The sequence below is a fragment of the Bufo bufo genome, chromosome 1 (assembly GCF_905171765.1).
Source record: "Bufo bufo chromosome 1, aBufBuf1.1, whole genome shotgun sequence".
Classification (NCBI taxonomy): Eukaryota; Metazoa; Chordata; class Amphibia; order Anura; family Bufonidae; genus Bufo; species Bufo bufo.
This window is the reverse complement of record NC_053389.1, coordinates 735,276,093-735,299,401: the sequence shown is the minus strand read 5'-3', so window position 1 is coordinate 735,299,401 and position 23,309 is coordinate 735,276,093. Positions and strand designations below refer to the sequence as shown.

At 44.9% G+C, this 23,309-nt stretch overlaps 1 protein-coding gene across 1 annotated transcript in view; it reads left to right on the top strand.

The window, feature by feature from the left end:
• SLC4A5 (solute carrier family 4 member 5) overlaps nt 1-23,309 on the top strand; it is a 122,821-nt gene that overhangs the window by 51,009 nt on the left and 48,503 nt on the right. Inside the window, exons 7-13 of the mRNA XM_040415793.1 lie at nt 9,935-9,990; nt 10,196-10,353; nt 15,136-15,223; nt 15,391-15,545; nt 15,622-15,771; nt 17,424-17,598; nt 21,848-21,981. Coding sequence (XP_040271727.1) covers nt 9,935-9,990; nt 10,196-10,353; nt 15,136-15,223; nt 15,391-15,545; nt 15,622-15,771; nt 17,424-17,598; nt 21,848-21,981 — 916 coding nt within the window. The remainder of the gene's footprint in view (nt 1-9,934; nt 9,991-10,195; nt 10,354-15,135; nt 15,224-15,390; nt 15,546-15,621; nt 15,772-17,423; nt 17,599-21,847; nt 21,982-23,309) is intronic.

Genomic DNA, 23,309 nt, shown 5'->3' with positions numbered 1-23,309 from the left:
ACTATCTAATGTGAGGGTCGCCCAACCTTCCCGAAAAGATGTCTGAGGAAATAAGTTCAAGCATGTTGGATTTTAACAGGCCAGTCCTTTGTTCCCATGGGAGAAAAGCTCCTGCCCAAGAGCTGTCGGGCAGCTTATGTGAGCAGCATTTTGATGTCCAATTTTCCATTTTATTATTGTTACATTTAGTTTATTTTCCTTCAAGATGTGTTGTTGTATGTGCAAATGCAACGTCTGCCTCCCCCCAGGGCCCTCTATATATTTTGCGTCCCAGGTTTAGGTATGCCGAGTGGTGTAGTGCGGCCTAAAATGTCTATATGTGTCATGGTGCTCCTACCTGGATACAGCTGGACTCCAGGCTTTGGCTCCGAAGAATAAATAGGGGGAATAATTAAGGGATAAAAGAATAACTTGAGTCCAGACCTTGAGATGAAGTTCAATGGCAGCTTTACTTTGCATAAACGTTCTCCAAAACCGTTTACAGGCTTTGTCTTGGTCCCAGCAGGCTTTAGCATGAAACTGGTAGGCAAACTCCACACTGCTATGTCTGTTTCTCTCTGAATCCGCAGTACTGACAGGCTGGCTGTATAACTCTGCTTCTTCTGTATGCTGCACTTCTTCTCTGTAGTCTGACTCTAGGTTATGCCAGGGAACTTTCCTCCTGGCTCCTGAGGCTTCAAGGTTTGGCCTCCATGACCAGCAGATCTTGGGGTGCTTTGGTTGGCGTGGACACATCTAGCAGAGACATGCGTCTACACACCCTTCCCATATCTAGGGAAGACCTAAACTGAACTAACTGGTCCCCACCCTTCCTGCAGGAAGTAGGACTAGCCCACTTCTCTCCAGAGGGAAGAAGGGAGGGGGGCGGGTTAGAATGGATAGGGAAAGTTCAGCTCTGCCGTGTTTGCAGCCACCTGGCACATTACATGAACATAACAGTTGCAAGCAGATTAGGAATGCACAGTGTGGAGGACCTGGAAATAAATGCATAAGATTACATTTTGTTAGACCAATAAAGACAGTAGCAGGGTGCAGGAGTGGTAATACCACTCTGGGGTGTTACACAAAGTGCCGCCGCCAAGGGCACTATCGCGTCCCAGGTTTAGTGGAATACCGAGTGATGTGGTGTGGCCTATGTCACGGTGCTCCTACCAGGATATAGCGGGACCCCAGACTTAGGATCCGAAGCAAATAAAGGGAGTTGAGTTAGGGGAAGAAGAATAAATTGAATCCAGACCTTGATGAAGCTCAACAGCAGCTTTACTTGGGTAAACTTGCATCCAAACAATTTTCAGGCTTTTTCTTGGTTCCAGAAGGCTTTGGCAAAAAATGGCAGGTAAACTTGATGTCTCTGCTTTCTCTCTTTCTCTGCTGGGTGGACAGACTTGCTTGACAACTATGAGTTCTTTTTCTCTGCTGTGCTAAACTCTGCTTGGGTCTGGTTACTGGACTTTTGGTCGGTTCTGGTATCCTTGGATTGGGGTGCTTTCGGCTGTTGTCCTCCTCCTGACACTCAGTAAAGCAAATTAGCATGGAGTCCGGGTGTTCTTCAAGCTACTTCCCTATGGTGGCTCCTGCTCCAGCCAGAGAACAATTCCCCCTTGCTGCTATATCTTCTTTCCCCTTGCTACTGCTTCCATACGTCTGCTTCCATGGCAAGCATAGCTTTAGCCTGCACTGGCTGTTATAGGCACCATCCCTTCTCGTAGGAAGCAGGGCTGGCCCACTTCTGCTCAAAGGGGGGAGAATGGAATAGTGAGTTCCATTCTCTCTAAGTATCTATCTGCCATATATGCTGCCACCTGCTGGTGAACCAGGCATATTACATGTAGAAAACTGTTGCATGACAATAATAGAAATGCACAGTGATGAAGGACCTGGAAATAAATACAAAGATGACATTAATGTTAACTATTAGATACAGTAGCAGAGTGCAGAAATGGTAATACCACTCCGGGGTATTACATATGCACCAGTTGGATGTAGTTTATATTCATTGAACTCAGCTACAGTACCTTTGGATTTTTTATTGCCTAGTCTACCACTGAATGGAGATGCAGTCTGATTGTCACTTTGGGTCAAGAGGAATATTTTTACCCTCGTAAATCAGATTAGAGCATGCCTTATAGGTTTCTTAGACTTTCTGTGGATCAGTAGTGACAAACCAAATAAAGCTTCAGATTTGACCCTCCCTCTTTCCCTTCATCCACATCATCTACCTGCCCTGGATGATCTTAATGTGACATTTTTCAACCAAATGCAGCATTCCACGGGGAGGGGGGGGGGGGCCGGGGGGTTGCATTGCATCAGTGTGTGGCCGGATAGAAGTAGCAGTACTCACTAGGGTTGAGCGAACACCTGAATGTTCGGGTTCGAGAAGTTCGGCCCGACCCGAACTTCGTCCCGAACCCGAACCCCAAGTCAATGGCAAGAGCTAGAGGGCTGCAAAAGGCAGCAACATGCAGGTAAATCCCTGCAAACAAATGTGGATAGGGAAATGAATTAAAATAAAAATAAAAAATATATAAATTAACCAATATCAATTGGACAGAGGTCCCATAGCAGAGAATCTGGCTTCACGTCAGAAGAGAATCAGTCTCTTCATGCCATAGCAGAGAATCTGGCTTCATGTCAGCAGAGAATCAGTCTCTTCATGCCATAGCAGAGAATCTGGCTTCATGTCAGCAGAGAATCAGTCTTCATGTCATAGCAGAGAATCAGGCTTCACGTCACCCACCACTGGAACAGGCCACTGTCACATATTTAGGCCCCGGCACCCAGACAGAGGAGAGAGGTCCCGTAACAGAGAATCTGGCTTCATGTCAGCACAGAATCAGTCTTCATGTCATAGCAGAGAATCAGGCTTCACGTCACCCACCACTGGAACAGGCCACTGTCACATATTTAGGCCCAGGCACCCAGACAGAGGAGAGAGGTCCCGTAACAGAGAATCTGGCTTCATGTCAGCACAGAATCAGTCTTCATGTCATAGCAGAGAATCAGGCTTCACGTCACCCACCACTGGAACAGGCCACTGTCACATATTTAGGCCCCGGCACCGAGACAGAGGAGAGAGGTCCCGTAACAGAGAATCTGGCTTCATGTCAGCACAGAATCAGTCTTCATGTCATAGCAGAGAATCAGGCTTCACGTCACCCACCACTGGAACAGGCCACTGTCACATATTTAGGCCCCGGCATCCAGACAGAGGAGAGAGGTCCCGTAACAGAGAATCTGGCTTCATGTCAGCACAGAATCAGTCTTCATGTCATAGCAGAGAATCAGGCTTCACGTCACCCACCACTGGAAGAGGCCACTGTCACACATTTAGGCCCTGGCACCCAGACAGAGGAGAGAGGTCCCGTAACAGAGAATCTGGCTTCATGTCAGCACAGAATCAGTCTTCATGTTATAGCAGAGAATCAGGCTTCATGTCACTCACCACTGGAACAGGCCACTGTCACATATTTAGGCCCTGGCACCCAGACAGAGGAGAGAGGTCCCGTAACAGAGAATCTGGCTTCATGTCAGCACAGAATCAGTCTTCATGTTATAGCAGAGAATCAGGCTTCATGTCACCCACCACTGGAACAGGCCACTGTCACATATTTAGACCCAGGCAGAGGAGAGAGGTCCCGTAACAGAGAATCTGGCTTCATGTCAGCACAGAATCAGTCTTCATGTTATAGCAGAGAATCAGGCTTCACGTCACCCACCACTGGAACAGGCCACTGTCACATATTTAGGCCCCGGCACCCAGACAGAGGAGAGGTTCATTCAACTTTGGGTTGCCCCGCAATATAATGGTAAAATTAAAATAAAAATAGGATTGAATGAGGAAGTGCCCTGGAGTAGAATAATATATTGTTAAGGGGAGGTAGTTAATGTCTAATCTGCACAAGGGATGGACAGGTCCTGTGGGATCCATGCCTGGTTCATTTTTATGAACGTCAGCTTGTCCACATTGGCTGTAGACAGGCGGCTGCGTTTGTCTGTAATGACGCCCCCTGCCGTGCTGAATACACGTTCAGACAAAACGCTGGCCGCCGGGCAGGCCAGCACCTCCAAGGCATAAAAGGCTAGCTCTGGCCACGTGGACAATTTGGAGACCCAGAAGTTGAATGGGGCCGAACCATCAGTCAGTACGTGGAGGGGTGTGCACAGGTACTGTTCCACCATGTTAGTGAAATGTTGCCTCCTGCTAGCACGTTCCGTATCAGGTGGTGGTGCAGTTAGCTGTGGCGTGGTGACAAAACTTTTCCACATCTCTGCCATGCTAACCCTTCCCTCAGAGGAGCTGGCTGTGACACAGCTGCGTTGGCGACCTCTTGCTCCTCCTCTGCCTTCGCCTTGGGCTTCCACTGGTTCCCCTGTGACATTTGGGAATGCTCTCAGTAGCGCGTCTACCAACGTGCGCTTGTACTCGCGCATCTTCCTATTACGCTCCAGTGTAGGAAGTAAGGTGGGCACATTGTCTTTGTACCGGGGATCCAGCAGGGTGGCAACCCAGTAGTCCGCACACGTTAAAATGTGGGCAACTCTGCTGTCGTTGCGCAGGCACTGCAGCATGTAGTCGCTCATGTGTGCCAGGCTGCCCAGAGGTAAGGACAAGCTGTCCTCTGTGGGAGGCGTATCGTCATCGTCCTGTGTTTCCCCCCAGCCACGCACCAGTGATGGGCCCGAGCTGCTTTGGGTGCCACCCCGCTGTGAACATGCTTCATCCTCATCCTCCTCCACCTCCTCCTCATCCTCGTCCTCCTCGTCCTCCAGTAGTAGGCCCTGTCTGGCCACATTTGTACCTGGCCTCTGGTGTTTTAAAAAAACCTCCCTCTGAGTCACTTCGAAGAGACTGGCCTGAAAGTGCTAAAAATGACCCCTCTTCCTCCTCTTCCTCCTGGGCCACCTCCTCTTCCATCATCGCCCTAAGTGTTTTCTCAAGGAGACATAGAAGTGGTATTGTAACGCTGATAACGGCGTCATCGCCACTGGCCATGTTGGTGGAGTACTCGAAACAGCGCAACAGGGCACACAGGTCTCGCATGGAGGCCCAGTCATTGGTGGTGAAGTGGTGCTGTTCCGCAGTGCGACTGACCCGTGCGTGCTGCAGCTGAAACTCCACTATGGCCTGCTGCTGCTCGCACAGTCTGTCCAGCATGTGCAAGGTGGAGTTCCACCTGGTGGGCACGTCGCATATGAGGCGGTGACCGGGAAGGCCAAAGTTACGCTGTAGCGCAGACAGGCGAGCAGCGGCAGGGTGTGAACGCCGGAAGCGCGAACAGACGGCCCGCACTTTATGCAGCAGCTCTGACATGTCGGGGTAGTTGCGAATGAACTTCTGCACCACCAAATTCAGCACATGCGCCAGGCAAGGGATGTGCGTCAAACCGGCTAGTCCCAGAGCTGCAACGAGATTTCGCCCATTATCGCACACCACCAGGCCGGGCTTGAGGCTCACCGGCAGCAACCACTCGTCGGTCTGTTGTTCTATACCCCGCCACAACTCCTGTGCGGTGTGGGGCCTGTCCCCCAAACATATGAGTTTCAGAACGGCCGGCTGACGTTTACCCCGGGCTGTGCTGAAGTTGGTGGTGAAGGTGTGTGGCTGACTGGATCAGCAGGTGGAAGAAGAGGAGGAGGAAGCTGAGTAGGAGGAGGAGGAGACAGGAGGCAAAGAATGTTGCCCTGCGATCCTTGGCGGCGGAAGGACGTGCGCCAAACAGCTCTCCGCCTGGGGCCCAGCCGCCACTACATTTACCCAGTGTGCAGTTAGGGAGATATAGCGTCCCTGGCCGTGCTTACTGGTCCACGTATCTGTGGTTAGGTGGACCTTGCCACAGATGGCGTTGTGCAGTGCACACTTGATTTTATTGGACACTTGGTTGTGCAGGGAAGGCACGGCTCTCTTGGAGAAGTAGTGGCGGCTGGGAACAACATACTGTGGGACAGCAAGCGACATGAGCTGTTTGAAGCTGTCTGTGTCCACCAGCCTAAATGACAGCATTTCATAGGCCAGTAGTTTAGAAATGCTGGCATTCAGGGCCAGGGATCGAGGGTGGCTAGGTGGGAATTTACGCTTTCTTTCAAATGTTTGTGAGATGGAGAGCTGAACGCTGCCGTGTGACATGGTTGAGATGCTTGGTGACGCAGGTGGTTGTGTTGGTGGTACATCCCATGTTTGCTGGGCGGCAGGTGCCAACGTTTCTCCAGAGGCAGAGGAAGAGGCCGAGGCGGCGGCAGCAGCAGCAGAAGAGGCCGAGGTCGGCGGCAGCAGCAGAAGAGGCCGAGGCGGCAGCAGCAGAAGAGGTAGCAGGGGGAGCCTGAGTGACTTCCTTGTTTTTAAGGTGTTTACTCCACTGCAGTTCATGCTTTGCATGCAGGTGCCTGGTCATGCAGGTTGTGCTAAGGTTCAGAACGTTAATGCCTCGCTTCAGGCTCTGATGGCACAGCGTGCAAACCACTCGGGTCTTGTCGTCAGCACATTGTTTGAAGAAGTGCCATGCCAGGGAACTCCTTGAAGCTGCCTTTGGGGTGCTCGGTCCCAGATGACGGCGGTCAGTAGCAGGCGGAGTCTCTTGGCGGCGGGTGTTCTGATTTTGCCCACTGCTCCCTCTTTTGCTACGCTGTTGGCTCGGTCTCACCACTGCCTCTTCCTCCAAACTCTGAAAGTCAGTGGCACGACCTTCATTCCATGTGGGGTCTAGGACCTCATCGTCCCCTGCATCGTCTTCCACCCAGTCTTGATCCCTGACCTCCTGTTCAGTCTGCACACTGCAGAAAGACGCAGCAGTTGGCACCTGTGTTTCGTCATCATCAGAGACGTGCTGAGGTGGTATTCCCATGTCCTCATCATCAGGAAACATAAGTCGTTGTGCGTTAGTGCATTCTATCTCTTCCACCCCTGGGGAAGGGCTAGGTGGATGCCCTTGGGAAACCCTGGCAGCAGAGTCTTCAAACAGCATAAGAGACTGCTGCATAACTTGAGGCTCAGACAGTTTCCCTGATATGCATGGGGGTGATGTGACAGACTGATGGGCTTGGTTTTCATGCGCCATCTGTGCGCTTTCTGCAGAAGACTGGGTGGGAGATAATGTGAACGTGCTGGATGCACTGTCGGCCACCCAATTGACTAATGCCTGCACCTGCTCAGGCCTTACCATCCTTAGAACGGCATTGGGCCCCACCAAATATCCCTGTAAATTCTGGCGGCTACTGGGACCTGAGGTAGTTGGTACACTAGGACGTGTGGCTGTGGCAGAACGGCCACGTCCTCTCCCAGCACCAGAGGGTCCACTAACACCACCATGACCATGTCCACGTCCGCGTCCCTTACTAGATGTTTTCCTCATTGTTCCCGTTCACCACAATTTTGAAAATTGAAAATTTGGGAATAGTTTTTCAACCCAGAACAAAAACTGTGCTTTTACGGTCACTACAAATAATTTGACCAGCTAAAACAGTACTGATTTGGAGGAATATAAATGTCAGGGCTATTTTTTAGGCGCTGTGTGACAGGTATACCTTTAATCACAGAATTAGACTTGTATCTGCACTGTAGCGTGTGTGTTAAGTTTTTCAGAATGACACTATCAGCACCTTGAATCTAATATACCCTTTTTGGGATAGATTTAAAGTAGGCCTGATATAGCAGAAACTACTAACTTTGAAAATGGCAAATTTGGGAATAGTTTTTCAACCCAGAACAAAAACAGTGCTTTTACGGTCACTACAAATAACTTGACCAGCTAAAACAGTACTGATTTGGAGGAATATAAATGTCAGGGCTATTTTTTAGGCGCTGTGTGACAGGTATACCTTTAATCACAGAATTAGACTTGTATCTGCACTGTAGCGTGTGTGTTAAGTTTTTCAGAATGACACTATCAGCACCTTGAATCTAATATACCCTTTTTGGGATAGATTTAAAGTAGGCCTGATATAGCAGAAACTACTAATTTTGAAAATGGCAAATTTGGGAATACTTTTTCAACCCAGAACAAAAACTGTGCTTTTACGGTCACTACAAATAACTTGACCAGCTAAAACAGTACTGATTTGGAGGAATATAAATGTCAGGGCTATTTTTTAGGCGCTGGGTGACAGGCTCAACTTGCCCCTGATGTAGTATATGGCCAAAAAATAACCACACTATTGATGGTTAAATGCACTTGGGTGACACAGGCTCAGCCTGCACCTGATGTAGTATATGGCCAAAAAATAACCACACTGTTGATGGTTAAATGCACTTGGGTGACACAGGCTCAGCCTGCACCTGATGTAGGATATAGCAAAAAATAACCACACTATTGATGGTTAAATGCACTTGGTGGTAGCTTGTGCTGGCGCACCACAAGCCACAAAATGGCCGCCGATCACCCCAGAAAAAAAGTGATATAAAAACGCTCTGGGCAGCCTAAAAAAAGTGAGCAATTCAATATCAGCACTTCAATGATCCACAGCTGGAGATCGATCACTGAATTAAGTCTTTTGGAGTTAATCTGCCTAATCTCACCCTAACGTCGCAGCAGCAACCTCTCCCTATGCTTGAATCAGCAGAGTGACGTGCAGCGCTACGTGACCCAAGCTTATATAGAGGCTGGGTCACATGCTGCACTGGCCAATCACAGCCATGCCAATAGTAGGCAAGGCTGTGATGGCCTCTTGGGGCAAGTAGTATGACGCTTGTTGATTGGCTGCTTTGCAGCCTTTCAAAAAGCACCAAGAAAGCGCCGAACACCGAACCCGGACTTTTACGAAAATGTTCGGGTTCGGGTCCGTGTCACGGACACCCCAAAATTCGGTACAAACCCGAACTATACAGTTCGGGTTCGCTCATCCCTAGTACTCACTGTTCTGACGTTCCTTGGGCTCATAAAGTGATGGGAGGGATGCATTGTATTTCCTTTTGGGGCACACTCTCTTTTTACGGGATTCTTCTGCCTGATGATGGTGGAGGTGCACTTGATGTTGAAGGTTTTGAGATGCAAGGCAGGGTGCGGTTTTGTGACGCCAACATTTTACAGTTTAGCTGTGCAGGAAGCAATGAGGAGGCAGTTGTGCAGAAGAACAGTTCTTTATTGAAGAATTCAAATACAAACAGATCAGGGCTATTCTTAGCTTTCCACAGATGTTACAGGTTTTATGGCTCCAGAGGTTGTAAACAGGGTCAGTTGTCTCTTTAGTCTTCCTCACACTGCACTTCTCTAGCTCACTTGTAATTAAGTGTTCAGGCATGGGGTGTAATACTTCTTGTAAAGCAAAGCAGCACGGTGGACCCTAAACAACAGGCTAAATTCTGCACCTTTTGTGAACAGGTTGCAAGTCCCCACTTCCACTGTGGGATGTGGGCAATGTACTCACATAGATGGCCATTTGCAGTGTGTGTCCAGGTACCAGAAGAATATTCCTGAACACAGAGCAATGGAGACCTAGTGTTCCTTTTACAACAGCAATTCTCCAATTACTTTGATTATACACTCCCCCTTTTCATCTGACCTGCTTTTCCAGTAGATAAAGGTCTTTTTTGGCCTTGCCCTGGCTAGTATGTGGGCCCAGGACAGGCTGAACTGTCAGCTCTAACATTTTGCATCTGTTCTCACTTCTGTCTTAATCTGAGCTGAACCCGTCTCTAAAATGTTCCTCTTCCTTCTCTATATAGAGAGGATGACACCAGCCCGATCTAGTAGTGGCTGTGTATGTGGCATTTAAATACCATGTGCATTCATATACAATAAAATAATTTTTTTTACAGAGAAATACATTCTTTTGCACTTTGCAGTGTACTGCTACTCTGTAGTGGGATGTTGCACAAACTAAGTAACTTTACTTAGGATAATAGAGGATAATAGGGATAATAAAAACTGTTTGAAAAGTAAATGATTTATGATGCTGAAATATGAACACAAGATGGCTCTTATTTATATGCTTTGCTCCCTAGGTCATGCACAGAGCAGGAGTATGAATGACATTGCTGAGACGCCAAGCTCCGACCAGGTATTGAGCAGTCACTCGAGCACAATAAAAGTCAATTGTATTTACTGTTATGTAGTCACTAAATCTGAATAATCTATTTCTACTATATGTATACATGAGGGGATTACACCCAGGGAGGGATAATGGGAAGACTATAGAGAGTGCTGAGATTTAATTTCTCAGCAGCTGAAACTGTCTTTGTAAGTGTACCTCTTTGTTCTTCCAGCTGAGAAATAAGTTTATGAAGAAACTTCCCAGGGATGCAGAAGCTTCAAATGTTTTGGTTGGAGAAGTAGACTTCTTAGAAAAACCTTTTGTAGCTTTTGTACGACTCGTCCAGTCTCTAATGCTTGGAGGTGTCACGGAGGTTCCAGTGCCCACCAGGTAATGGCTACATTTACATAACTTCTTATGTACCTTAAACCTTTCCCGACCAGCGCCGTACTAGTATGGCACTGGCCGGGTCTTTAAAGATGGCACCCGCTCTTGAGCGGAGCGGGTGCCATAGCCGCGGGTGACCTGCTGTTTCTTATAGCAGACACCCGCGGCTAATGTCCGCAACCCGCAGTAAAGCCGATTGCGGACATTTAACCCCTCAGATGCCGTGGTCAATCCTGACCATGGCATCTGAGCGCAGGAAACACCGGAAGCGCGCGCTTCTGGTGATGCTCCAACTCCCCTGTGCGGCGATCGGAGGAGTCGGAGCGTGTGTGCAGCAGCCTCTGTCTTTGTGAATGACAGGAGGCTGCTGCATAGTATTTCCTATGGAGCCCTTGCTCTAATAGGGCTCCATAGGAAACTAGCAATTTTCTTATAGAGTACAATGCTAGTGCTAGCCCCCTTTCCCCAAAATAAAAATAAAAGAACTAAAAAAATTGAAAAAATACACATCATGGTCATGGGCATTGCCATGTGCAAAAACGCCCATAGTATGAAAATATCTTCCCCATACTGCAAACAGCGAATCGGAAAAAAGCATCAAAATGGCCGATTTGCGCATACACACCATAGAATGGTATCAATAAAAAGTTTGGATCACCCCACAAAAAATTAGCCCCCATAAAGTTCCGTACACATCAATACCAAAAAGTTATAGGGGTCAAAATATGGCGACGAAATTTTTTAAATTATTTTAGCACTATTAAAAGGCAAGAAAAACTATATATATATAAAATATTGCTGGATTCGTACTGACCTGTAGAATTAAAGTAACTGGTCAGTTTTATCGCACATCGAACGTCGTAAATAAAAAACCTGTAAAACTGTGGCAGAATTGCTTTTTTTTTTGCATTTTAACCACAATTTTTCCCCGCTTCCCACTACATCATATGCAATATTAACCCCTTCATGTCCAGCGCCATGACTTATGCCCAGCTCCTGCACCCGATCAAAGGCAGGGGTGCGGTAGTCACTGATAGCTGGACCACTGCTGCCCACGGCACCTGCAATGTCCGTGCAGGGAGGAAGCAGCCATCGGGTCCTCGCACTGCTGTGACAGGGACCAGATGGCGGGGAAGGCAGCCCGATACCTTCCTTTAGGCATCATGGCTGCCTTCCGTGACAGCCTGTGAGATCCAGCCCCCTGGATCTCATAGGCAGGAAGGCTGTAAGTGTATTACAGTGTGCAATACACTTACAGCCAATGCATGACAATACAGAAGTATTATCATGCATTGTAAAGGGGATCAGACCCCCAAAAATTGAAGTCCCAGAGTGGGACAAAAAAGTAAAGTGAAAAAAAAGTTAAAAAATTAAAGTGTCCTTTTCCCAAAATAAAGTAGAATTTTTTTTTAAAAAGTAGGGAAAAAAAGAAAATCAGGCATATTAGGTATCTCCGTGTCCGTATCGACCGGCTCTATAAAAATATCACATGACTTAACCCCTCAGATTAACACCGTCAAAAAAATAAAATAAAAACGGTGCTAAAAAAAATCATTTTTTTGTTACCTTATATCACTAACAGTGCAACACCAAGCGATCAAAAAGGCGTATGCCCCCAAAAAATAGTACCAATCTAACCGTCACCTCATCAATCGCCCCCCAAAAAATAAAAACTATGGCATTCAGACTATGGAGACACTAAAACCTTTTTTTTTTTGTTTAAAAAATAAATAAAAATAGACATATTAGGTGTCGCCGCATCCATAACAGCCTGCTCTAAAAAAATACCACATGACCTAACCCCTCAGGTGAACACCGTAAAAAAGATGTAAAAAAAGCCATTTTTTTGTCACCTTACATCACAAAAAGTGTAATAGCAAGCGATCAAAAAGTCATATGCACCCCAAAATAGTGCCAATCAAACCGTCATCTCATCCCGCAAAAATAATATCCTACCTAAGACAATCGCCCAAAAACTGAAAAAACTATGGCTCTCAGAATATGGAGACCAAATCATTTTTTTTTTTTGTTTAAAAAATTATATTATTGTGTAAAACTTAAATAAATAAAAAAGTAGACATATTAGGTATTGCCGCATCTGTTACAACCTGCTATATAAAAATACCACATGACCTAACCCCTCAGGTGTACACCATAAAAAAGATAAAATAAAAACGGTGTAAAAAAAGCAATTTTTTTGTCACCTTACGTCACAAAAAGTGTAATAGCAAGCGATCAAAAAGTCATATGCACCCCAAAATAGTACCAATCAAAAGGTCATCTCATCCTGCAAAAATGATATCCTACCTAAGACAATCGCCCAAAAACTGAAAAAACTATGGCTCTAAGAATATGGAGACACTAAAACATGATTTTTTTTGTTTCAAAAAGGATATAATGTCACCCTACATCACAAAAAACGTCATCTCATACCAAAAAAAATGAGCCCCTACATAAGACATTGCCCCAAAAAAAAAAAAAATGGCTTTCAGAATATGCAATTTTTTTTTCTAAAATGCTTTATTATGTAAAACTGAAACAAACAACCAAAAATATTTGGTATTGTCGTGTCCGTAACAACCTGCTATATAAAAATACCACATGATCTAACCTGTCAGATGAACACTGTAAATAACAAAAAATTTAAACGGTGCCAAAACAGCTATTTTTTATTACCTTCCCTCACAAAAAGTGTAATATAGAGCAAACAAAAATCATATGTACCCTAAAATAGTACCAACAAAACTGCCACCTTATCCCGTAGTTTCCAAAATTGGGTCTTTTTTTTTGTTTCTTCTCTAGGGGTGCATCAGGAGATCTTCAAATGTGACATGGCACCCTAAAATTATCCCAGTGAAATCTGCCTTCCAAAAACCATATGGCGTTCCTTTCCTTCTGCGCAATGCTGTGTGCCTGTACAGCAGTTTACAACCACATATGGGGTGTTTCTGTAAACTACAGCCCGGTAAACAGAGCTCTGCCGGGAAAACTGGAGTGGTGGTAAAGGATCTGGTGAGTAAGTTATGATCTAACCTTTACTGCAGACGGGCACCAGTAGTCGTTGGGCACCTGGACTATTGACAAGTATACTGAAGGAACCCCTTAAATGAGTTGTTCGGTTTCACAAGAAAAAGTGAGGGCACGTGCAATCCGTCTGCAGTAAAGGATAGATCATAACTTACTCACCAGATCCTTTACCACCACTCCAGTTTTCCCGGCAGAGCTCTGTTTACCGGGCTGTATCAGTGATGCCACATTGAAAACATGTTGACTTCAGCCAATCACTGACCTCTTCTATGCATTGCTGAGGCCAGTGATTGGCTACAGCAGTCACATGTTGTCGATATGATGTCACCGCTGCAGTCGGGTAAACAGAGCCCTGCTGGGTGAACCGGAGCAGCAGCATGGGAGCTGTTGGGTAACAATTTATTCTTTATTGCAGGTGAATAGCATGTCTTCTGCAACCAGACAAGCCCTTTAACAAACAGGACCCTCAAGCCCTGTAATATTGCCCAACTGGAGACATGGTCCTAACAGATTTGATTTAGAGCTAATCAGGAACTGTAGTTTCGGGGATTGTGTATTTTACACCCTTAACCCCCACAAGGAGACATGTACTTTCTCATAGGGAATCTCTATTTTTCTGCAGTAGCTGACACACAGATAAACTGGAATCTCCAAATTGTGGCACCGAGTCAGTAAGCATAATTGTGGCCAGGTGGAACAAGGGGCAAGACAAGTTCACTTCAGTGGTCAGTGTAGGGTATTCTGAGGTTAGGAAAAGCAATAGAGAAGAATCAATTGGATCTTATTGCTTAGACAATAAAAAGCCATAGACTTCTATGGGCAGTGTATTACATTTCCATACAACCAAGGATTTGCACACAACCACAATACGCTTGTGTACATGAGGGTTACTTCTCATGAGAATTGCATCTTGTCTATCTACATATTTTAAGTGCTCAAATCATTCTAAATATTGGAAGTCATGTCATATTTGAAGACTCAGACTATTCAGAGTCTTAATTACCTTGAGTCTCACTCCTGCGTCTGACAAAAACAATCAGCACTGGGAATAATGGAAGAGAAAATAAAATATCTTAGAAACATTGATCTATTTTTACAAGAGTCTGAAATCGAGCGCTCAGTAATTTTGATTTGCTCACTTCTGTAAAACTTGGCACTTAATTTGCTGAATATAATAATAAATATGTCAAAACTGGACTAAATTCTTCTTCTTGAACTTTCAGAAAGAGTGGAAAAGTTAGTTTTTCAACTAGATATATTTATTATTAAAATCTCTAATTCTGTTATAGGTGTAAACTGTAAACATATGACATATAGAGTCTGTATCCCTATTATTAAAGGGGGTTTCCTGAGACAAAAAGGAGGGAAATGCCATAAAATAATGAAAGAACCATTACTCACCTGGTAAATCCACTGCAGCTCTAGCATCCCCACTCCAGTGATCCAGCCAGAATTTAGTGACTTTTCTGCCACAGTATTGTGCCCATTTAACCAAGTGATGAAATGCTATAAAATAACAAAAGAACCATCTCTGGCAGTCTTTGATGACTTTACTACAACAATTGCATGCTCATATGCTCATGTGAACTCTGCTGCCTATGGCCTCAGCAGTGTATGGCATGAGATGGCTAAAGCTTCTGATTGCTGAAGTAAAGTCAACATAGAAGGCCAGGAATGGTTCTTACCTCCTTTTTTTCACTTTTTTTTTTTTACAATCTAGGAAACCCCTTTAACTTTATTATTTCTCCTCCCTATTAGGTTCCTGTTCATATTGTTAGGTCCAATGGGTAAAGTCAAGTCCTACATTGAAATTGGCAGAGCAATTGCCACCTTGATGGTAGATGATGTAAGTGATACCTATTTTATAATGCATAAGTGACTTTTATATATTTATAAACTAGTACCGGTAGTATAAAGAGTAATTTCCAGTGTCATCTCCTACACTTGGAGACCACTGTGTTTCTCATATCTGCTTCTTAAAAAAAAATCTCATGCCATACAATTTGTTTTTAGCTGTTCAGTGATGTCGCGTACAAAGCAAGAGATCGTGAGGATCTGATTGCAGGAATAGATGAGTTCTTGGATGAAGTCATTGTCCTTCCGCCTGGAGAATGGGATCCTACCATCAGAATTGAGCCTCCCAAAAAGATCCCCTCAGCAGATCAAAGGTAGGTCTATGCAAGGTACATACAGTACAACAAAAACAATGCAAATAAATGGTTTTCACATGAAGGTCTTCTGCAGAAAATCAGTCTTCTCTGTGAATGAAGCTGGACAAATGAATGGATCAGCAGCAGGAGGAGCAGGAGGAAGTGGTGGTGGTGGTGGTGGGAGTGAGGATGGAGAGATGCCTACTTCACATGAGATCGGAGAAGAACTTGCATGGACTGGCAGGTATAGACCAGACAAATACATGTCAGATAAATATCAGTCCATAGAGGACTCCCTTTAATGCAATTGCTAGTCTTTCAACTTTCTTAAACCCTACAGATATGTTATCTAATTGTATGTTTTAATGGATATTTTCACCATTACAGGGGATGTCCAACCACTTAATTAAAAAAAACCCTGCCTAGAATGGTAGTACCTTACATGTCCAACACGGTGCCTGCTTTGATTCTTCCCAGGTAGCCTGCCAATCTCTGTCCTGCTCCAGTGATGGCAAGTCGACATGTGAGCGCTGTAGCCAATCATTGACTGCAGTGGTGACCTCAATGGTGATGATACATCACCACTTCAGCAAGTGATTGGCTGCAGTGGTTACTTGTCCACTGGAGACCACTATACAGAGACTGTCGGGAGACTCAGTAAGCATCGGAATGGGAGCAGTGGTGAAGTGGTAAGGTCAATATTACTTCTTTTATTTTTTTTATACCATTCTAGTTTTTTTTATATAGGTGACTGAGCAACTTCAAAACTTTAAACACTATTCTCTTTTTCTAAATTAAATACATTGAAAAATTCGAAGCAAGAAAATTTCATGATATTATTTTTATAGCCACCAAATCACAGTTTTTCTGATACAGAGCAGTAAATCCTCTGCATAGGCTGCTTTCAGACGAGCGAGTTGCACACTCCGGACTCGCAGCGTGAGTATAAGACAGCTCCTGTCCTGACCTTTTAGCACTGCCAGGATCACATAGCATTATATTGATTTATGATGCTATGTAACCCTTACAGTTCTGGAATGTATAGGATAATACTGACATAATGCTGTCAGTGTTATCCAATACATTCCAGAACTGTAATGGTAACATAGCATCATAAATCAGTGTAATGTTATGCGACCCCAGCAGGTCTGGGAGTTTACGACGGGAGCTGTCTTATACTCACACTGCCAGTCCGGAGTGTGCAACTCGCTCGTCTGAAAGCGGCCTTATAGTTAAATGATCCACCACTAGGTGGAGCGTAGAAGCTTACTGCTTACCATCTCAAATACAGTAAATAATAAAATAGGATGCAGAATGGCCCAAAGCTCCTCCTTGTGGTGGCTGCAGGCAGATTTTATCATAGAACCATATGATTTTATGGAACCATTTATCATAGAGTCATATGGAACTGTGAAAGGAAGGAAGGGATTTGGAGCCCTCTTCTGGAGCTCTAACTGCTGAAAAACTAAGGGGCACATTTATTATAACTGTCGTTTTAGACGGCAGTCTTAATAAGCCCCTGCGCTGGATCCGCCGGAGTTATGGTACATAACTTTGGCGGATCCACCAGCGCTTCTAAATGTAAGACTGCTTCCTTGCTGTCTTTACAATTAGACCATTTTCTACGCCGGAAACAGCCCGTCCTCTTCCCCGCCCACACCGTGCCCACTTTTTTAGACCTGGCATGAGCGGGGAAAAGTCGCAGATTATTTCTATTTAATAAATGACCCCCTAAGTGATACATTTTATCATCAAAAATATTTTATCAGTAAAAAATATTGGACCTAAAATTGACATGGTGTTAACCGAAAGAAAGACTCTAGAAAAACTGTAGTAAACCTTTCAGATCACGTGTTTCTTGATGTCTTCAGCTAATGCCAGTCTTTTCATCGGCAGGTTCTGTGGAGGGCTTTACCTGGATATTAAGCGAAAACTTCCATTTTTCCTGAGTGATTTCTATGATGCCTTCCACATTCAGTCCATTTCTACCATTCTTTTCATCTACCTCGGTTGTATAACAAACGCCATCACATTTGGTGGATTGCTGGGTGATGCTACCGATAACTATCAGGTATGAGCAAAGTGTCCAGAGGCAGTGTCACGGTCCCCTCACTGTGCTTATAGGAGGGAGTCTCAGAGATTGGACACTTGCAGATCTAAATTTGATAGCCCTTCATAATATTTCTGTACACTAAGCAGGAAAAGGATTGCACGGGTTGTGATCTACACAGTATAATGGCATAAATTAGTCTATTGAGCTTGAAGATAACATGAGTTGTACCTGCAGCCCCATAGCTTATAGCATCATATTATCAAATTATTAAGTTGACATTCCACATACTGGGGGCAGTCACTTCACAGCTGAAAACATGTGACCGTCTGCTTAAGGCTAATTCCATATAGACGAGTGTGGTCCAGGAAAAACAGTGTCATGAAAGGGTTGGGAACAGTGCATCCCTGTGCTCTCCTACCACTGTCCCTACCTACCTGGACGATCCGTCCTAAGTGACGGCCCACAACTGGTCGGCCGTCCCTTCTTAGCTAAGTGCAGGGGCCAAAACCAAAAAGGGAAAAGAGTAGTCAGAAATAGGTGAAAACCAGACTGGCAAAACCAGTATAACCTGGGAAAATGTAAAAGAGAAAGTCAGCAGGCAAAGGCGGGGTCACAGACCAGCAGAGTCAAATACGAGGAGGTCATGTCAGCAGCAAAATCAGTAATCAGAAGCAATGTGAAAGAAACAGGCAAAGGTCAGTGATCCAGAGTAGCAGCAAACACACAGTGAGCTAGTGAGGCTTAGAAAACCAGTCACAGGCACCTATGACTAGCAGTGGCCTGTTAAAATAACCTGAAATAAATGTACAAAAAATAATATAAAAATGTTTAAATCCCAAGTCAATGTTGCACTTAGAATGCTGCAGGTTTGTCGTGAGGTGGGTATCTTTCACACACAGTCTGTATAAAATAGTAAAAACCGCGCTGCTCCAAACCAGTAGTGGAAAAGCACACCATTAAGACACACAGAGTCTTATCTTCGGATAGGGTCAGCCGTGATAAGGTAACTTCGACTTCCACAGGAATCGGTGCTCTTATTTCCTATAATATTAAGAGAGGCAGCCCGACATAGTGAAGTCCCGCAAGTCCTTTATCTTATATGGTTATGTATTATACTCACAAAATCCATAAAATCTCAGTCACTTAAAACAAATATCAGTCCTCTCACCAATTGCCCATGGAGGCAAAATCACATACTATTGGTCACTGTTGACCCTGTTGTGGTGGTAATACCACCTAAAGTTCAATTGAGGACATGCCAACTTGCATTGCTATGTTTCTTACATGCAATAATATTTCCTCAACCTTAAAGGGGATCTGTCAGCCGATTAGTACCTATGAAACTGGCTGACTTGGCAGCTGAAGGCATCTGTGTTGGTTCCATGTTCATAAGTGCCGGGCATTGGTGAGAAAAATGACGTTTTAATGCATGCAAATGAGCCTCTAAGATCAATAGGGGGGTTGCCGTTGCACCTAGAGGCTCTGCTCTCTCTGCCACTGCCGCGTCCTCTCCACTTTGATAGAGCCAGGCAATGTAAACGTGATCGCATTTGGCCCTGACTTTTCCTCAAGTCAATCAAAATGCAGGGCGTGCGGCAGTGGCAGAGAGAGCTGAGCCTCTAGGAGTAGCGGTGACGCCCCCGTTGCTCCTAGAGGCTCATTTGCATATATTAAAACTTTTTCTCAGCAATGCGAGCACATATAAAAATGGGACCAAAACAGATGCCTTTAGCTGCCAAGGGCACATTTAATAGGTCAGACAGTTTCATACAAATCTGCTGACAGATGCCCTTTAGTGCGCAGTGTAAACAGCACAATGTATTATATGCCATGTGATATGTCATATTATGTCCTAGAAGCTGCTGGGAAATGAGAGGCTGTAGTAAATGTGAGTGCACTGTTGTGGGTAAGAAGTCCTATATACTGTGGCTGTGATAGACATATGTATTGCTGTGTGCTAACATAGTCTGTGATGGCACTCTGGGAGTCATATGTTGAGAAACACACTGTGACTTAGACCCCTTTCACACGGGCGAGTATTCCGCGCGGATGTGATGCGTGAGTTGAACGCATTGCACCCGCACTGAATCCGGACCCATTCATTTCTATGGGGCTGTTCACATGAGCGGTGATTTTCACGCATCACTTGTGCGTTGCGTGAAAATCGCAGCATGCTCTATATTCTGCGTTTTTCACGCAACGCAGGCCCCATAGAAGTGAATGGGGTTGCGTGAAAATCGCAAGCATCCACAAGGAAGTGCGGATGCGGTGCGATTTTCACGCACGGTTGCTAGGAGACCATCGGGATGGGGACCCGATCATTATTATTTCCCCTTATAACATGGTTATAAGGGAAAATAATTGCATTCTGTATTCAGAATGCATAGTAAAACAGCGCTGGAGGGGTTAAAAAAAATAAATATATTATTTAACTCACCTTAATCCATTTGATAGCGCAGCCCGGCATCTCCTTCTGTCTTCATCTTAGCTGTGTGCAGGAACGGGACCTGTGGTGGCGTCACTCCGGTCATCACATGGTCCGTCACCATGGTAAAAGATCATGTGATGGATCATGTGATGACCGGAGTGACGTCACCACAGGTCCTGTTCCTGCACACAGCTAAGATGAAGACAGAAGGAGATGCCGGGCTGCGCTATCAAATGGATTAAGGTGAGTTAAATAATATATATTTTTTTTTTTAACCCCTCCAGCGCTATTTTACTATGCATTCTGTATTCAGAATGCTATTATTTTCCCTTATAACCATGTTATAAGGGGAAATAATAATGATCGGGTCTCCATCCCGATGGTCTCCTAGCAACCGTGCGTGAAAATCGCACCGCATCCGCACTTGCTTGCGGATGCTTTTGATTTTCACGCAACCCCATGGGGCCTGCATTGCGTGAAAAACACAGAATATAGAGCATGCTGCGATTTTCACGCAACGCACAAGTGATGCGTGAAAATCACCGCTCATGTGAACAGCCCCATAGAAATGAATGGGTCCGGGTTCAGTGCGGGTGCAATGCATTCAACTCACGCATCGCATCCGCGCGGAATACTCGCCCGTGTGAAAGGGGCCTTAATGTGTGTTGCACCCGCCTGGGATATGGCAAGAGTCAGAGGACATTGGAATGGTCATACCTGGAGCCTCCATATGCCTCCTCACACTGGGAGAACATTCCTGATAATGTATATATTGGAGTGCAAGACAGGACCTTGTGATCAGTGTGCAGTAAGCAGTATGGAATGTGCATGGCGGTGGAACATTGCTGCAGGAGACAAAGGCCAGCAAAGCTCCTGCATGTTAGACAGCTAGCTAGAGTGGATAGCCAGAGCATGGATAGTCTTTGATAGATAGATTTGTACCACCTGATCCAGCTAGAAATCTGTGAAGAAGGCAGGTCTGTAATAGAGAAACCCCCAGACTGCCACTAGATGAGAATATCAATTCGGTATCCTGCATTTAACCTGTTGCCTCTAAGCCTGTGCCCTTTCTGTCCAGGAAAAAAAAAATAGATGTGTCCATGATTTTTTTTGAGGCTGGTGGTGCTTGAATAGAATATTTTGGGGGTAATTATCTTCATTTTTCAGCTCAAAGTAAATTCTGGTAATGAGTTCTTATCAGTATATTGAGCTATAGACATACATTATGTAGAATGTTTATCATTCATTATGGTTTTCCAATGTGTCTGTAGAAATTTTTGGTGATTTTGGGATAAGTTGTCCATAAAAAAGAAACATTCTGGTTGGCAACCCTGGTTGCCCCATGTAAGACCATAGCCATTGTGCCTGTTGCCTCTTGTAAGACCATTATAACCATCAAGTGTGTTGTCCCACGTTAGATCAGTAAAAGCCTCTGTTCAACATTACAACCACATAAACGACTCTCAGTTACGTAAGGTCCGACCCACTTCCTCTTTTTGTGTATATGAAATAGCTCTGCAGTCAGGGGCGTACATAGAGAAGAAAGGGCCCCATAGCTAGGATCAAACCAGGCCCCCTACACACAGGACCGAAGGCTTTCTGCCTAAACCCCTTTCAATGACCCTTGAGCCATTTTTCTACTGCCTCATTTAGAGGGTAGAGTCCTGACCAAGTTTTCACCTTCAGTAGAAGAGGAGATAATTCCAAGTAAGACTGGGCCCCCACTTGCCCTTGGCCCCATAGCAGTCACATGATCTGCTGCTATGGTAGTTACGCCCCTGCCTGCAGTGTTGCTAATATAAAATGCAAAGTTTGATTGAACGTGAATTCTCATTTCAGGGTGTGATGGAGAGCTTTCTTGGTACAGCAATGACGGGCTCTGTGTTTTGTTTCTTTGCTGGACAACCTCTGATCATCTTAAGTAGCACCGGACCCATTCTTGTCTTTGAAAAGCTCCTGTTTGATTTTAGCAAGTACGTATGTACACCAGTGCTGACCATGCCACGTGTCAACAATGTCCAACCACCATTAGTACTCCAGCAACATCTCAAACCACCCCTTTAATGAACAATGTATATGGCCACATAATATTGTAAATTATGAAACTGTGGGCTTCTACAAATTCAGGTTTGACTCTATCATGTATCATAGAGTGCCGAAATAATGCAGTTATACAGCGCCCAAGTAACTTTGCCCATATAACACTGCCAGACTGAGAATGCAATTGTACCCCATGCAGCTGCTCTTCCATATGTTTGGGTTCAGGATAGCCAGTTCTGGGTACCCAGGCTTTCAAGGTTAGTGGTGACTAGTGATAAGTGAGGTGCTCCCATGGCTAACCTTGTCCATGTAGTTGTGGAAGCTGTGATCTTGGTTACTCTTCTGCAGAATTTTCTACTTGTTTATATGTCTGAAGAACTGACATATAGGGAAAAGGTCACCAGGCAGGCACAAAATAGTGGCCCTATAGGGACAAGAATAAAAAATTTTCTTTACACAGCTTCTTTATTTATTTGTTATATAATAATATAAAGACAATAAGTCACATTCATGGCTGTATTTATAGCTGGTGCCACCCTAGTAATACTCCCTATCAGAGCCTAAATTGACAGAAGGTGGGGCCAACATGAGTAGGAGGAGTCAACTCAAGTAGGTAGGGCTAAAACATAGATGGGGCAAGTACAGTGCCCCCATTAGTTATGTCCCTCAAACTGCCCCCCAGTACTGATGTCATCCACAGTGCACCTCCAGTAATATCCCCCTAGAAGTTATGTCCCCCATACTGCCCCCCATTAGTACACGGGCAGTATGATGTGCTACACTTTGGTATTTGGTTCTACAGCAGAACCAAGCACCATAGTGCAGCACAATGTACTGCCCCAGAAGAAACAAATACCATAGTGCAACACAATATACTGCCCCAGCAGAACCAAATAGCACAATGCAGCATAGAACTTCTTGTTACTGTGGTGTTTGGTTCTTCTTAAGTGTCCTGCATTGTGATATTTGGTTCTGCTGGGGCAGTATATTGTTACACTTTGGTATTTGGTTCTGTTGCAAAACCAAGTACCACAGTGCAGGACAATATAAAATACAACATAAAATACCTCCCCAGAAGCTGTCTTTCTGTGGTTCTCTTCTCCTTTTTCAGTTGTCTCTAATTAATATATAGAGAAAGGAGCTGAAGAGGTGCAGGTCACAGCAGAAAGCCAGCCCTACCAAGAGTATACTGTCTGCAGCACTAAAAAACATAAAGGGTAATACAGTACCACATACCTCTCCTACATCCAGTGGTGTCTCC